At 58.2% G+C, this 13,228-nt stretch overlaps 1 protein-coding gene across 1 annotated transcript; it reads right to left on the reverse strand.

Moving 5' to 3' along the window:
* Positions 1–1,580: 1,580 nt before the first annotated feature.
* Positions 1,581–11,961, reverse strand: POFUT2 (protein O-fucosyltransferase 2). Its single transcript, XM_059686692.1, has 9 exons — positions 11,799–11,961; positions 10,299–10,549; positions 7,301–7,445; positions 6,591–6,701; positions 5,815–5,881; positions 5,526–5,651; positions 4,178–4,358; positions 3,819–3,942; positions 1,581–2,883 (listed from the first exon to the last, which is right to left on the reverse strand). Exons 1-9 carry the CDS (start codon positions 11,927–11,929, stop codon positions 2,730–2,732), a joined length of 1,290 nt encoding a protein of 429 aa, XP_059542675.1. The 5' UTR covers positions 11,930–11,961; the 3' UTR covers positions 1,581–2,729.
* Positions 11,962–13,228: the final 1,267 nt, after the last annotated feature.

The following is a 13,228-nucleotide window of genomic DNA, read 5'->3' on the forward strand; positions in this document are numbered from 1 at the left end:
CCGTCTGTCTGCATGGCAGTGAGGGGCTCCTGGGGGCTCCCTTGTTTGGAGGAAGAGAAAGGGGCTGACACTGACAGGCCAACCCACTCGGAGGGGCTGTGCAGCGCTAATCAGCCCTCCCTCTGGGCTGAGGCTCCCATCTGAAATGACAGCTCTACTCAGGGCCTGAAGTCCCAGCGAGCCCAGGGGCACAGTGGTCACAGCAGGAGCCCCACCCGCCTCGGGGAGAATCCACTGGTGTGACGGCAAGGCCCAGGTGAGAGATTGGGGCCGGGCCAGGTGAGAGCGAGCGGGGCCGGGCCCATGTCCCAGGTGAGAGAGAGCGGGGCCGGGCCGTGTCCCAGGTGAGAGAGAGCGGGGCCGGGCCCGTGTCCCAGGTGAGAGAGAGCGGGGCCGGGCCGTGTCCCAGGTGAGAGCGAGCGGGGCCGGGCCCGTGTCCCAGGTGAGAGCGAGCGGGGCCGGGCCCGTGTCCCAGGTGAGAGCGAGCGGGGCCGGGCCCGTGTCCCAGGTGAGAGAGGGGGGCCGAGCCCGTGTCCCAGGTGAGAGAGGGGGGCCGAGCCAGGTGAGAGAGCAGGGCCGGGCCCGTGTCCCCAGGCCTGTCCATCAGAAGCTTCACGCAGCCCAGGGCCCAGCGGCCTCCGCCTGGGAGAGCCCACCATGACCCCGTGGATCCCAGTATGGGACTCCTTGGAGGTCCCTCTGCTCAAGGTCAAGACGGTAAGGTTTGTCCCCCGACAGCCCATCCTCTGGCCCTGCATGGAGGACACCCCCCCAGACACACTCCAAACACTTCCCAAGAGCAGGGCCGCGCAGCCAGACCGCCTGGTAGAGGCTGCGACCACAGGAAGCAAACACTGTCGCTATTCATAAAGGACCGCTTCCTCCTCTCCCCTCCAGGGAAGATGGCGTGCTGGGACAGGCCCCGGAGGTGGCCGGGCTTTCAGAGCTGGGCAGGCCGATGCCATAAGGTGCCACGTCCCAGGTAAAGTCACCTGAGCAGTCCCGCCCCGGGGAGCAGTGCCTGCGCGCTCTGATGGCCGCGTCCCACCGACTGTCCCTCCTGGGCTTGGCCAGGGCCACAACGTGCCACCTCTCACACCAGCGAAGCTGCCCGCTGGTCCCGGGACTTGATGCCAGGTGGGTAACCATGGCCAGTGTGCTGGGCCATGGAGGGAGGCCATGTCCCAGGTCCTCGGGGGACTCAGCCCTGGGCCCGGAGCTCCCCTCCTGCCATTTTCCCCAAGTGTCTCCCGCCCTCCAATGTGGGATTTCTCACTGCTCTTTCCACCAGGATGCAGACCCGAGACGACGCTGCCGCCTCCGCAGGCTTGAGGCTGACGTTCTCAGTCGCTCCAACAGTGGAGTTTTCTCTCACGAGCTGGGCAGCAGATGGCACCATGTTCAGGAGGCAGGCGGCCTCCGCACACGGCTCACCCACTCCCGCTGGCACATGCCCTCCTGCTGCACCACGACGACAAAGCACTATTTCCCCTTAAAAAGGGGTGACCACAGCCCACACTGCTTCGTACAGCTTCCAGCCTAAAGGATGCTCCAGCGTAGAAAAGGCACCATTTCTAGGATTCTGCTTTCTAGAACATTTATTTTATTAATAACGTGTGAATGTACAAATGGAATAGAATAAATATATCATCACTTCAGCCTGCACAGCTGACACCAAGGGCCCTGCGTGTTCACAGATTTCCGAAGCCTGGGAAGGAGACGGAGAATGGAGGCCGTGGCCTCGACCCCATGTCCTGGCTGCCAGCTCAGCAGAAGGGCCATGTGCCCACGCTCGTGCCCATGGCCGTGCACCCAGGTGTCCCTGAAGTCAGGGTTCCCAGTTACAGAGGGGACAGGGCGGGCCCCCTGGCAGTGTTCCACAGCTGACACACATGCCCGGGGGCACCCCCCCACCCCCAGCCCCGGGTAGCAGTTCCGAGGCCTCAGAAAGGTCCCCTGGAGGACAGCCGAGGACAGCTGGCCTGCTAGGCCCCTCCCGCCACACAGGTCGGGGTGTTGAGTGACAACCACAGATGCAGAGGCAGCAGCTGGGCGTGGGGTGAGGACGTTTCTCTCCGCTTGCACAGGTCAAGTTCTTCAAGACCTGCGTGCAACTTCCCAGCCCAGACAGGGGGAGAGCGACCAGTCTCAGGCCCCTCCCACCCGCCCTGCAGGCAGCCGTTCACCTCCCTCCAGCTCGCAGGAGGTCTCGCTCAGGGCGAAGGGCAGAACTATACTGTGCTTTGGGGCAACAGTGAGTTACAATGACTGACCCACAGACTCAAATCACACTGAGCCCCAGGGCCCGGCCAGCTCTGCGGCCCCCAAGACGGGAGCTGCTCGCACACGCCTACCGACTCCCTGGAGAAGCCAAGGACGGCCGAGGAAAGCACGCCACGGGCCCTGCTGTGGCTGACACACGGCTTCAGATCCTGACAGAAAAGACCACCAGAGCCCCCAGTGGCAGTGCCTTTGCATGGGCAGCGAAGCTAGAAGACACAGGAACAGGGACAGCTCCAGGCGCAGCACAGCTCCCGCTGTGCTCATGTGGCCATGGGCTGTGCATGTGTGTGTGGCCTCCTCGGGCCTGAGACCCCGAGACATGACGTTTGCCTGTCTAGCCACCAGCCAAGGGCAGGAGCAACACCACAGCGACATGTGACGTTAGGGGAAGCCCCGAGTCCACCGTGGGTACAATGGGTGCAGGGCACGGGCCTCCGAGTGCCAGCTCAGTACACAACCTTCCAGTGCGTGGGCTGCTCGCACGCTCTCTCCAAGTCCCCACAGAACCGGTTGTATGTAGTCTTGGGGTCCAACCCCAGGATCTCCCTTTCCTCATGAATCCGAAAAGAGAATGTGGATACAGAGGTGCCGATGAAGAACCTGCAAAGCAACAGAGGGGTCACCAGAGTCCTGCACGGAACTCACCAGTCACAAGCACAACCCCGCAGACACCGGCCCGGCCTGAGGCCCCGGGCCCGAGGCTGTCCCCACGGCCAGGGCGGCGGGGGGGCCATCACCTGCAGCGGCCAGCCCCAGGATGACAGCCTGGGCACAATCGCCCCAGGTCTGCCCTGCAGGTCCACCAGGCGTGGGTCTACGGGAGGCCGGCCTCGTAGCCCTCACCTACAATCTCCACAGGCTCTGGGGGCGGAGGGGACAGAGCTGGCAGGCCCTCACTCAGAACCCGGGGTGGCGGCCGAGCTGCAGGCTGTCTCTCAGCCCCAGCACCGCCATCCCCACCACTGGGGCTGAGACTGCTCCCCGCCCCCCGGCTCGGCGGAGGAAACGGGCCCTCACCCGGGGGAGCGCCCGGCACACACAAGGGCAGACGCACACGCTGACCCATCAGAACCAAACGGCCTCCACCCAGGAGTCTGAGAATCCTGGCGCAGAAGGAGATAAGCTGCTCCACTGCTACTTGCCGTTTTACTCCAAAAGTTCTTTCTGGCCTTCCCCCGGGGCCAGCGGGCACAGAGTCCTCAGAGGAGTCCACAGGGAGGCCCGGGACCCACCCTGCGCGGCTGCCTCCCCCAGAGACAGTCCCAGGCCAGGGGCGGCTCCTGGCTGGCAGGTGGGGCAGGTCTGGGAATGAAGCTGCCCCACACTCACCCTCCCGCAGCCAGAGGAGGGGGCGGGGGAAGCAATCACGACAGCACAGCACGGGCCACGGGAACGAGACGAATACCTGACAGCAGCCTAGGGAGTGCCGGTGGCAGGGCCTTCTCGGGGGCAGGGGGCTGGGCAGTGGCCCACGCACGGCACGCAGGACTCTCTCTTGTGACTGTGGAGACTCATGAACCCGGTCGCTCACGCACCTGGCATGCGCGCAGACCCACTGGTCGATGATGGCCACGCCTCCGTCTTTGTAGAGCTCCAGCTCCTCCCACGTGGGCTCAAACCTCACCATCTCCGGTAACAGTCTCTTCAGCTCCTCATATTCTGCAAATTGAAAGGCGCGGCTGTTGAATGGGGATCTGAGCTGCCATTGGTGTCTGCCTACCAGGATTACACGCACGCTCTGAGACACGCTGATGCTCCAGGAGCTCGCAGAGGGCGGAGAGGACAACACCACAAAATTCAGGTCGCCCTCCCAGCAGCACAGCCGAGGGTCAGCATGCATGTGGGTCTGCCCAGACACAACGGGGATGAGGACGACAGAGCCAGGGCTGCGTACCCTTCCGCACAGCGTCTGTGGCCACAAACACTTTGTCCAGCCCGTGGGTCTTCATGAGGCTGCGTATCTTCTTCACAGCTCCTTCCAGGCTGGGCACGTCCTCCCGGTGGCCCCAGATGAAATCCTTCCTCCGCAGGTGCACGGCGAGGTAGGGGCCCCCCAGCGAGGAGCCCAGCTCCACCTGCAGAGGCGGGACATGCTGGGCGGGCCTGGGAGCTGGGGCAGCGTCCAGGCGCTGCCACTCAGGGGAGGCGGAGGGGACAGTGCTCCACACTCAGCGTCCCGCACCGTGTGTCTGTCTGAGGGACCCTCAGGCGGACAGGATGTTTCCTAAGGCCCTGGAGTGACTAATTACCATACCCTCTGATCTCAGTGCAAGGAAACAGGTAAATGAAACATACAAATTAAGTGAAAATAAAAACCTCCCGCCCAGCTGGTGTGGCTCAGCGGTTGAGTGTTGGCCCGTAAACCAAGAGGTCACCAGTTGATTCCCAGTCAGGGCACATGCCCTGGTTGTGGGCTTGATCCCCAGTAGGGGGTGTGCAGGAGGCAGGAGGCGGCCGGCAGCAGATCGATGTTTCTATTTCTCTATCCTTCTCCCTTCCTCTCTCAAATCAATAAAAACATTTTTAAAAATTAAAAAAAAAAGCCTTCCACTTAACACTGTATTTTTCCAGTAAAGACTACCCACATACCTATGCCATTCCATTCTAAAATAGCCACATGTGTTGTAAGAGAATAAGCAGGTGAAACTGTGTTCCTGCCTACGAAATAGTTTGCTCTTAAAAACCACAGTGAAAGGTCAAAGAACTACATTATACTTAAAAACTATGTCAATAAGCAACATAACATTTCTTAAAATTAAATTATAGGAAAACCCAACCTTTCAGAAAAGGAAGTGTGTAAAGGGATGATGCTGGACGGAAAGCGTCAGTGGTGCTTGTGTGGTTGGACGAATTCTGCTATTTTTCCTTTATTGCTCTTGTATTATAAAGATACCACTGAACGTAACTGGTCATCTTTTACCGTCTGCTTGCATATCTGTGACCTGATTTTACTCTAACAGCAACCATCTAGAACCTGCGTCATTTCCTGTCCATTTCACTGGAGAGAAACTGTCCCAGCAAATTCCCTAGGTTTGCACCAGGACCAAGCGCGCGCGTGGGGGGAGGGGGAGCGTCCCGATGACCAGCACCCGCCGTCATTACAGTAATGAGCGAGGACTGCGCTAAGGGGGCGACAGTGAAGGTGACAACCTTGCCAACCCCTGCTGCAAATTAAGGGTTTGTCATTACGCATCTCTAGAGATGACTTACATTTCCTCTAATTAGAGAGAGACAGAAACTACCTTCAGCTTGGTCCAGTCCTCCTCGTCGGGGATCCTGTCGGCCTCGTTGGTGGAATTGAGATATTTACTTCTGAACTCGTCGCCCACGGCACGCAGGTGCCTGGCGAACACCATGCTCCGCCGTGTCTGGGGGTGCGGACAGGGCAGCTGAGCGCTCCGCCCATCGGCCCCCAGGCGGGTGCCCAGCTCAGCCCCCACCCGGACCCACCCCCACCCCGACCACCACGGTCTTAACTGCTCAAAACTAAACGACGGAGAACGTGCAGCAAGGCCCGCAGGCAGCACTCACATCCCAGTACTCCTTTCCCCCGTAGTGGTCGTGGAGGAGGTTCTCCGCTCTGTCTAACATCACGGACCTGTTTTAAACAGGAAAGAAAGCTTAACTTTAAACACGCTGACCGACGCGCTCCACAGGGCAGCCTCCGAGCGGGCCCAGGGCCAGGAGGCACAGGGGCAAGCTCGGAGAGGGCAGTAGGGTGCACGCGGGCACGTAACGCTGCCCCTTTAACACCATGCTCCTGAGAGGGTTCATTTCTGGGCGGTTCTAGGCGGCCACGGAGTCTCGCCTGTCCCAGCTAATGCACCCGTGTCACCAAGCCCACGGTGACTAACAACGCAAGACGGTGTGAGCAGCAGTGGCTCCGAGGAGCACCCCGTGGGGACCAGACTGCCCGCCGCAGAGCCCAGGGGGTGGGTGCCGCTGAGCCAGCTCTGGGGCCCTTCCCTGGCCTTTCCCCAGGGACACGGAGCCTCCTCCTGGATCCCAGGGCCGTCCTGCCTCGCTGCAGAGTGTGGGGGAAGAGGCCAGGTCTAACTTTCCAGCAACCCCACACAGGCCACAGCCAGGAGGCATTCCAATGCCACCAGGACACAGTGCACATGTGCACATACACATGCACATGTGCATACACATATGCACATGCACCCCCACGCACATTCATATGTGCTCATTCACACATGTATTTACCCATGCATGTGCATGCATGCACGCTGCCACACACATTCACACGTGAACATGCACATGCACACTCTCGTTCACTGACCCAGGACGGTGCAGGCACCTACCGTGCTGGCGTGTTTTTCAAAAGCATAGGTGCAATGACAGAAGCCGATCCTTGAACAGACAGACAGGAAACGTTTAGCCCCCTTGTTTCTTCATAACCCCAAAACCATCCCCTGGAAAAGAAGAGCCACAGGACCCCTCAGCTCAGTTTGTTTCCCAGAGGCAGTCAGTACCACCTGGATGTGCATGCACACCTGAGCCTCAATAAACCCAGGAACTCTCAGTGAAGGTCCCTGTGAGAGGGAGTGATGCTGTGGGAAGGATTTCTAGAGAAACCGTGCGTTTCTCTGACTTGGTGAGACCACTGGAGCTCTTTTCAGGAATCGGGGCGTAAGGCCGGGAGAGCAGGGCCCTCCAGAGGGAACCTGATGGAAGCGACCCTTCAGGCTTCAGTGCCCGCGCTGATGTCACAGTCCCTACAACACTCCTCTAGAGCTGCCGTGTCACTCAGCCCGGGCGCCCGCCTGAGGGCCGATGGGGCGGAGGTCTTCCGAGGGCCACTTAGGACTGGGGTGACAAGACCACTCCCAGGACCTGGTTCACACGCCATAAACAATGTGGGGAAAGGTAACACTGGTGTCCAGGTGACCTGAGGCATCTGTGGGCGGGGGCCAGGAGGCGGACTGCACGCGGGGAGTGTGGTCACGTGGCCCCACGTGCGCGCCAGATGCCGGATGACCTCCGCCGTCACAGGCAGAGCTCGCCGTCGTACCTGTAGTACTCGTGCTTGTCCTGCGAGTACAGCGGCGGATCGAGGCAGGGCCGCTCGTCAATCTTCTCCTCCCAGGGGCCCTCTTTCCACCCTTCCGCGTAGCTTTGCAGGACATAGATCTGGTCAATGAAGGGCCCACCGTTCTCTGGAAGAGACCAAGAGACGTTTTGGCGACGTTCCGGTAAATCGTCGCCAAAGCACCGGCAGAGGATTATCACTGCAGGGCCCCTTCTTTCCAAGGACTGAAGGCGGCCTCAAAAGTGGGGCTTCTGACAGAACAAATGACATCGGGGCACAGGGTCCCTGGAGGGCTGGGTGGGCTGGGGGGGGGGGGGGCGTGGAGCTGTCCAGGCCGCATCACCCTGGCCTCTTACGGCACCTGGGCTTGCTCCCCCTCTTCTCTTCCTCCCTGAGGTAGGGTGGCCTCCTGCCGGCCACCGGCCCCACTCACTCCTTCACCCTCCTCTCCGGGGGCTCCCCCTGGGGCTGGCCTCCCCACTGTGCCTCCAGTCATCAGGGTCTCCCTCCCAGGGGCCTCTGAATAGCCATCGCCCAGGGCTTGCTCTTGACCCCTGTGAGGCCATTCAAACTACATCCCTCGGATGCCCTTCAGGGCCTTGGCCACCTGCCCCTCCAACACTGTGGACCCTTCCAGCTTTCCTTTCTCCACGCGCCTTCACCACCTCAAACACTGCCGGTTCCAAGGGCTTATTTATATTTTCTTAAAAATCCTCACTTGAGAATATGTTTTTATTCATTTTAGAAAGAGAGGGGCGGGGGGGGGAATCAATGTGAGAAACATCGATCAGTTGCCAACCGTACACGCCCCGCCCCACCCTGAATGGGGACCAAATCCACAACCTAGGTATGTACCCTGACCAGGAATTGAACCCACAACCTTTTGGTGCACAGATAATGCTCCAACCACCGAGCCACCCAGCCCAGGCAGCTTCGTTTACATTCTTTACTTTCTGCTCCCCATTCCCCACAGGAGCTCCAGAAGAGCAGGGGCCTGTGTCCCCACCCACTGCTCCCACCTACACCCAGGTGTGTCCGCCACATCTGTGGTGGTCAAAGATTTGTTCGAAGATGGAAGGAATGAGCCAGTGACAAGAGAGCCACAGCAAGTGACATCCTGGTGTCCTGTCCGCGTGTCTCACTGGGGCACTGACATCTGCACGGCGGGGCACCTGACGCTGAGCTTCAGGGCTCCCCTCACAGTGAGGGACCGTGACACGATACCGAGAGGTTGGTATGCGGCCAGGTGCTCTACCGCACCCCCCAGAACTCCGTCCTAGGATGGGCCCGCGTCTGTCCCCTTTTGTAGGAGAGGAAACAGCCAAGCAGAGTCAGCCTGTCAGATAGGGTGGAGGCAAAGCCAAGCGCCTCACCCAGGGCACTCCATCTTCCCTCCCCCTGGTGGCTTTAGGTCCAGGGATGGGGCCTGGACAGCAGCAGGGAGGACTCCTGTCTCCTGTCCCCACACGCCTGCAGTTTCCAGTCATTAAGCACAATTCAAATGGCTAAGGCCCAGACCCGTCCCTGTGTCCGTCTGTCGGGAAACCCACATCCCACCCTGCAGGAAGACGAAGGGCAGGTTCTCTGGGAAGCTCCGTGGCCCAGGTTCAAAACCAGGCTAAGTCAAGTCGGACCAAGCACCACGCTACATCTCCCCTCTTGGGCTGGGGGAGGGAGAGTTCCAAGAATGCTTTGTACAGTCTCAGAGTTTGCCTCTTCTGAGAAGACACTATGTCGTTCCAGGCCTGCAGCGTTCATAGAACTTGAAAAATGAAGATGTGCAAGCCATCATCCTCAGTGTGAGCCCCGATTCTAAGCTGCCCAGATCCCTGCAGAGTAGAAAATCAAGCAACGTCACAGAGTAGGGCCCACCAGTAACTGTTACAAGTATCAGCAGCTTAAAGACCACGACTCATCATTAATTCGACTGTGCATCAGGGGCTTAAAGAGTGTGACTGCAATTCACCATAGCTAAGATCTGGAAACAGCCTAAGTGCCCATCAGTAGATGAATGGATTAGAAAACTGTGGTACATCTACATGATGGAATACTATGCTGCTGTAAAAAGGAAGGAACTCTTACCATTTGCAACGTCATGGATGGAACTGGAGAGCATTATGCTAAGTGAAATAACCCAGTCAATAAAGGAAAAATACCACATGATCTCACTCATTCATGGACAATAGAGACCATTATAAACTTTTGAACAATAATAGATACAGAGGCAGAGCTGCCTCAAACAGATTGTCAAACTGCAGCGGGAAGGCCGGGGAGGGTTGGAGGGCAGGAGGTAGGGGGGTAAGAGATCAACTAAAGGACTTGTATGCATGCATATAAGCATAACCAATGGACATAAGACACTGGGTGATAGGGGAGGCTAGGGGACTGTCTAGGGCGGGGGGATAAAATGGATACATATGTAATGCCCTTTGTAATACTTTAAGCAATAAAAAAAAAAAAAGAGTGTGACTGGCTCTCCTAGGCCTCTCTAGGGAAGCAGAAAAGACAGATCACTGATATGTTAAGTTTATGTCTTCTAAACAAAGCAACAGTAAGCTCTAAATACCTTTACTCTTAAGAAAATCTTCAAGCAGGACTAAATAAATGACGCATCCTCACGAGTTTCACCAGCACTGCGGTGGACATCGCAAGGTCAGCGCCACACACACGTGGTGTTTTGGTAAAATGGCCTCTTCCGCACGGAGCTGAGAGGAGCTAGGACAGCCCCGGCCTCCGTGGCAGCGGCTCTCTAACTGCACTTCCCTGACTCCCAGGCTGTCAGAGGCGAGGAGGCACAGAGCTCATAACACTTCACATCTACTTCCCTAGAAAAATTAAGGCAAAACCAAGGTCACTGGTTGTGTGGGAAACGGAAGGACACAGGGCCCCTCCACCGAGCAAAGGCTACGACGTACAACCACAGGCCCAATGAGACGGCCCGCGGGCCCGGCCTGCCGTCCACACCAGAACCACCGCTCACCTGCAATGAAGTCCTCGTATTCCATGACGGGGATGTTTTTATTGAGACTTTCAAGATCAAAGAAGTCGGACCAGGGAATCCGGACCTGGTGAATGTCGGGGCTCTGCCAGTGGTAGAGGCGGCCCCAGGGGGGCAGCACCATCACCCACTCCTCAGACTTCATCAGGATCTTCAGGAGGGAGGCCATGCGAATGTAGACATCCCTGCGGAGGTTGAAACCCTCCGGGGGGTTGACGTCATACAGAAGATACCTGGCAGGGGGAGCAGGACAGCGGCACCTCAGTGTGGAAGGCTCTGGACAGAAAACCCGGAGGCACCAGAGAGCCACAGGTGATCACCACCCCGATGCGTCCAATAGCTTCTAGTCTGAGGTGGAGCCAGCGGCCCACCCACTTCCATCTGACCATCTGACCGTCTGACCGAAGGCTTACAGAGCCCGCACGTCGGAGCACCATGTGCTTAACAACTGGCAGTGACTGACGGCGGAGCCCGGCCGCCTCGGTGACCAGAACCCGAGAATCAGTCCTCCCGTGGTTTTCAAACTGTTTAGCCTTCGGCCCATTTTACACTCTCAGTAATTACCGAGGACCCCAGGAGGCTGTTGTTTACGTGGGTTGAATCTATACATAATTCCTGCATTAAAAGTGAATGCAAGAACGTTAAAAGGCATGCGTTAATTCACTTCAAAGGAATACATCCATTACATATTATTAACCTTTTCCAATAAAAAGTAAGTATATATTTTTTCAAAACAAAAATAACTCGTGAGAAGAGTGGCAATGTTTGTAAATTTTTCCATCTGCTGCTGCATTTAACGTGTTGTGATATCACAGATGGCGTGGGGGTGGGGGGGGAGAGACACACGAGGTAAACCAGTGGGAGAAAGAGAGTGAAAAGGCAAATACCCCCACTCCGGTATTACCACTGAAATGGTATGTCCAGGGGTCCCTGGACACACACTGAGAACCGCTGCCCTCTCCAAAGCGACCCCATCTGCTACGAAGGCCCAGGCCCGGGCCCTGTGCGTCTATGGCAACCGTTCCCCATCCTCATCCCCCTTCTCCACGTTGTGTTCCCACAGGTCCGGTGACTACAGATGGACCGACTGTGCGTCGCCCAGGGCTTGGCCCACCTGCCACCTCTGCGCCTCTCACCCCGCACAGGTCTACTTGGTTCGAAGATGACCCGCACGGACCCTCATTTCTCCGGCCCGAGACGTGAACATCAGCATCTGTGCGGAGACTGAAGGCCCCGCGCACACAAACAAAGCTGCGCTCCTAGAACCGTCCCGTTCGAACCGCCGAGTCTGGGGCTCCAGGAAACTCGGGCAGGAACCCGCATCAGCTCACAGGTCCCGAGCCTGCCCTCCACGCGGAGCACAGCCAGCCCTCCAGGGGTCTCCGGGGTCGCATCCGCCTCGGGCCACCCGGCTCGCGTCCCCTCCCCGCCCCGCCCCGCCGCCACCAGGGAGCCACGCCGACAGCCCGGCCACGCGTTTACCGTCTGTAGCTCGCCCTGTCCGACAGCAGGTGGGCCGGCGACTGGCTGACCCAGAACTCCTCGCTCAAGGCGCCGGCGAACGGGCCGGCCGCTGCCCCGAGCAGCATGCAGACGACGCCAAGCGCCGCCATGGCCTCGGACGGCCACGCACTTCCGGCGGCCAAGTTCCGCCCAGGAAGCGCCCGCCCGCTAGTCCCCGGAGCGCGTCGTCTGTAACCACGGCAACGCCGCGCGCCCCGCCCCGCACGTGCGTGGTGCGTCCTCCCGAGCCCGGACGTCTCCAGGGTCTTACGCTCGCGGTAGCCGGGTCCCGCGGAGGAGTTCCGGGCCTTGGGCCGAGGGGCAGCGGGGGTCAGCGCGGGTCAGCGCGGGAAATCGGGGGACAGCCCGGGACGGGGCGGGGGTGAGGTACTGCCTGTGCTAGATCCCTGTATTAGGCGGCGTTCTCCGGACTAACCAATAGGGTCTACATGGACGTATGTAAGACATTTATAGGACTAGGCTCATATTATCTGTGCTTTACAAACTGGAGAACCAGTAAAGCCAATGGTATAACTCAGTCTAAATCTGGAGGTCTGAGAACCAGGGAGCCCATGGAGTAACCCCCACTCAGAAGCCAAAGGCCTGAGAATAAAGGGCAGCTGGTGGAAATCCAGGAGTTTGAAGCGCTGAGAACCAGGAACTCCAATGTTCACCGACAGGTATATATAGCCATCTCACACCTGGCTGGCAAGGCTCAGTGGTTGAGCTTCAACTATGAACCAGGAGGTCTGTTCTCTGTCAAGGCACATGCCTGTGTTGCAAGAGGCATCTGATCAGTGATTCTCTCTCATCGCTGATGTTTCTATTATCCCTGTGCCTTCCTCTCTGAAATCCAAGTTGTGTGTGAGTGTGTGTGTGTGCGAGTGTGTGTGTAAGATGGACATCTCAGCCAAAGACGACAGAATTCATTCTTCTTTCCTCTTTCTATTCCTCTTGTTCCCCCAGAATTTGGAGGAAGGCCCCCAGCACTGTAAGATCTCCTTACTCATCGACTGAATCAAAAGCTAGCCCCATCCATTCATACCCAGTGTTGTTTTACCAGCTACCTGGGCAACCCTTAGCGTCAAGTTGACACAGAAAATTAACCCTTCACAGTGACCCTAATCAAAGGGCACCCAAATGAAGAATCCAAGCTGAGGTTTCAGGGGCTGGTGCTTTTGGGTAGGGGGACCGTAGGCAAGAAGCTCAATTCCCTGCAAAATGAGGATGGTGCTCACCCAGCTTAGAGGATGCTTGTCAGATCCAGAGATGGTGCATGTTAAGGGCTTGGCACTGGGCCTGGCTTAGAGGAAGAGCTCAATAAATGGGTGTTTCCTTCTTTTTCCCTCCAGCAGAAGCCCCCAGCATTCTTCCCCTCAGTCTCATGCTCTACTCCTGAGGTCAGGGAA

The sequence above is a fragment of the Myotis daubentonii genome, chromosome 3 (assembly GCF_963259705.1).
Source record: "Myotis daubentonii chromosome 3, mMyoDau2.1, whole genome shotgun sequence".
Classification (NCBI taxonomy): domain Eukaryota; kingdom Metazoa; phylum Chordata; class Mammalia; order Chiroptera; family Vespertilionidae; genus Myotis; species Myotis daubentonii.

Excerpts from the sequence above, each read along its gene's own strand:
- POFUT2 (XM_059686692.1), bottom strand. The coding sequence starts at position 11,929 with ATGGCGGCGCTTGGCGTCGTCTGCATGCTGCTCGGGGCAGCGGCCGGC. Across the intron at positions 10,550-11,798 it reads GACAGGGCGAGCTACAGACG|GTATCTTCTGTATGACGTCA; the intron begins GTAAACGCGTGG and ends TCCCCCTGCCAG. Across the intron at positions 5,652-5,814 it reads GGGGAAAGGAGTACTGGGAT|ACACGGCGGAGCATGGTGTT; the intron begins GTGAGTGCTGCC and ends CCGCACCCCCAG.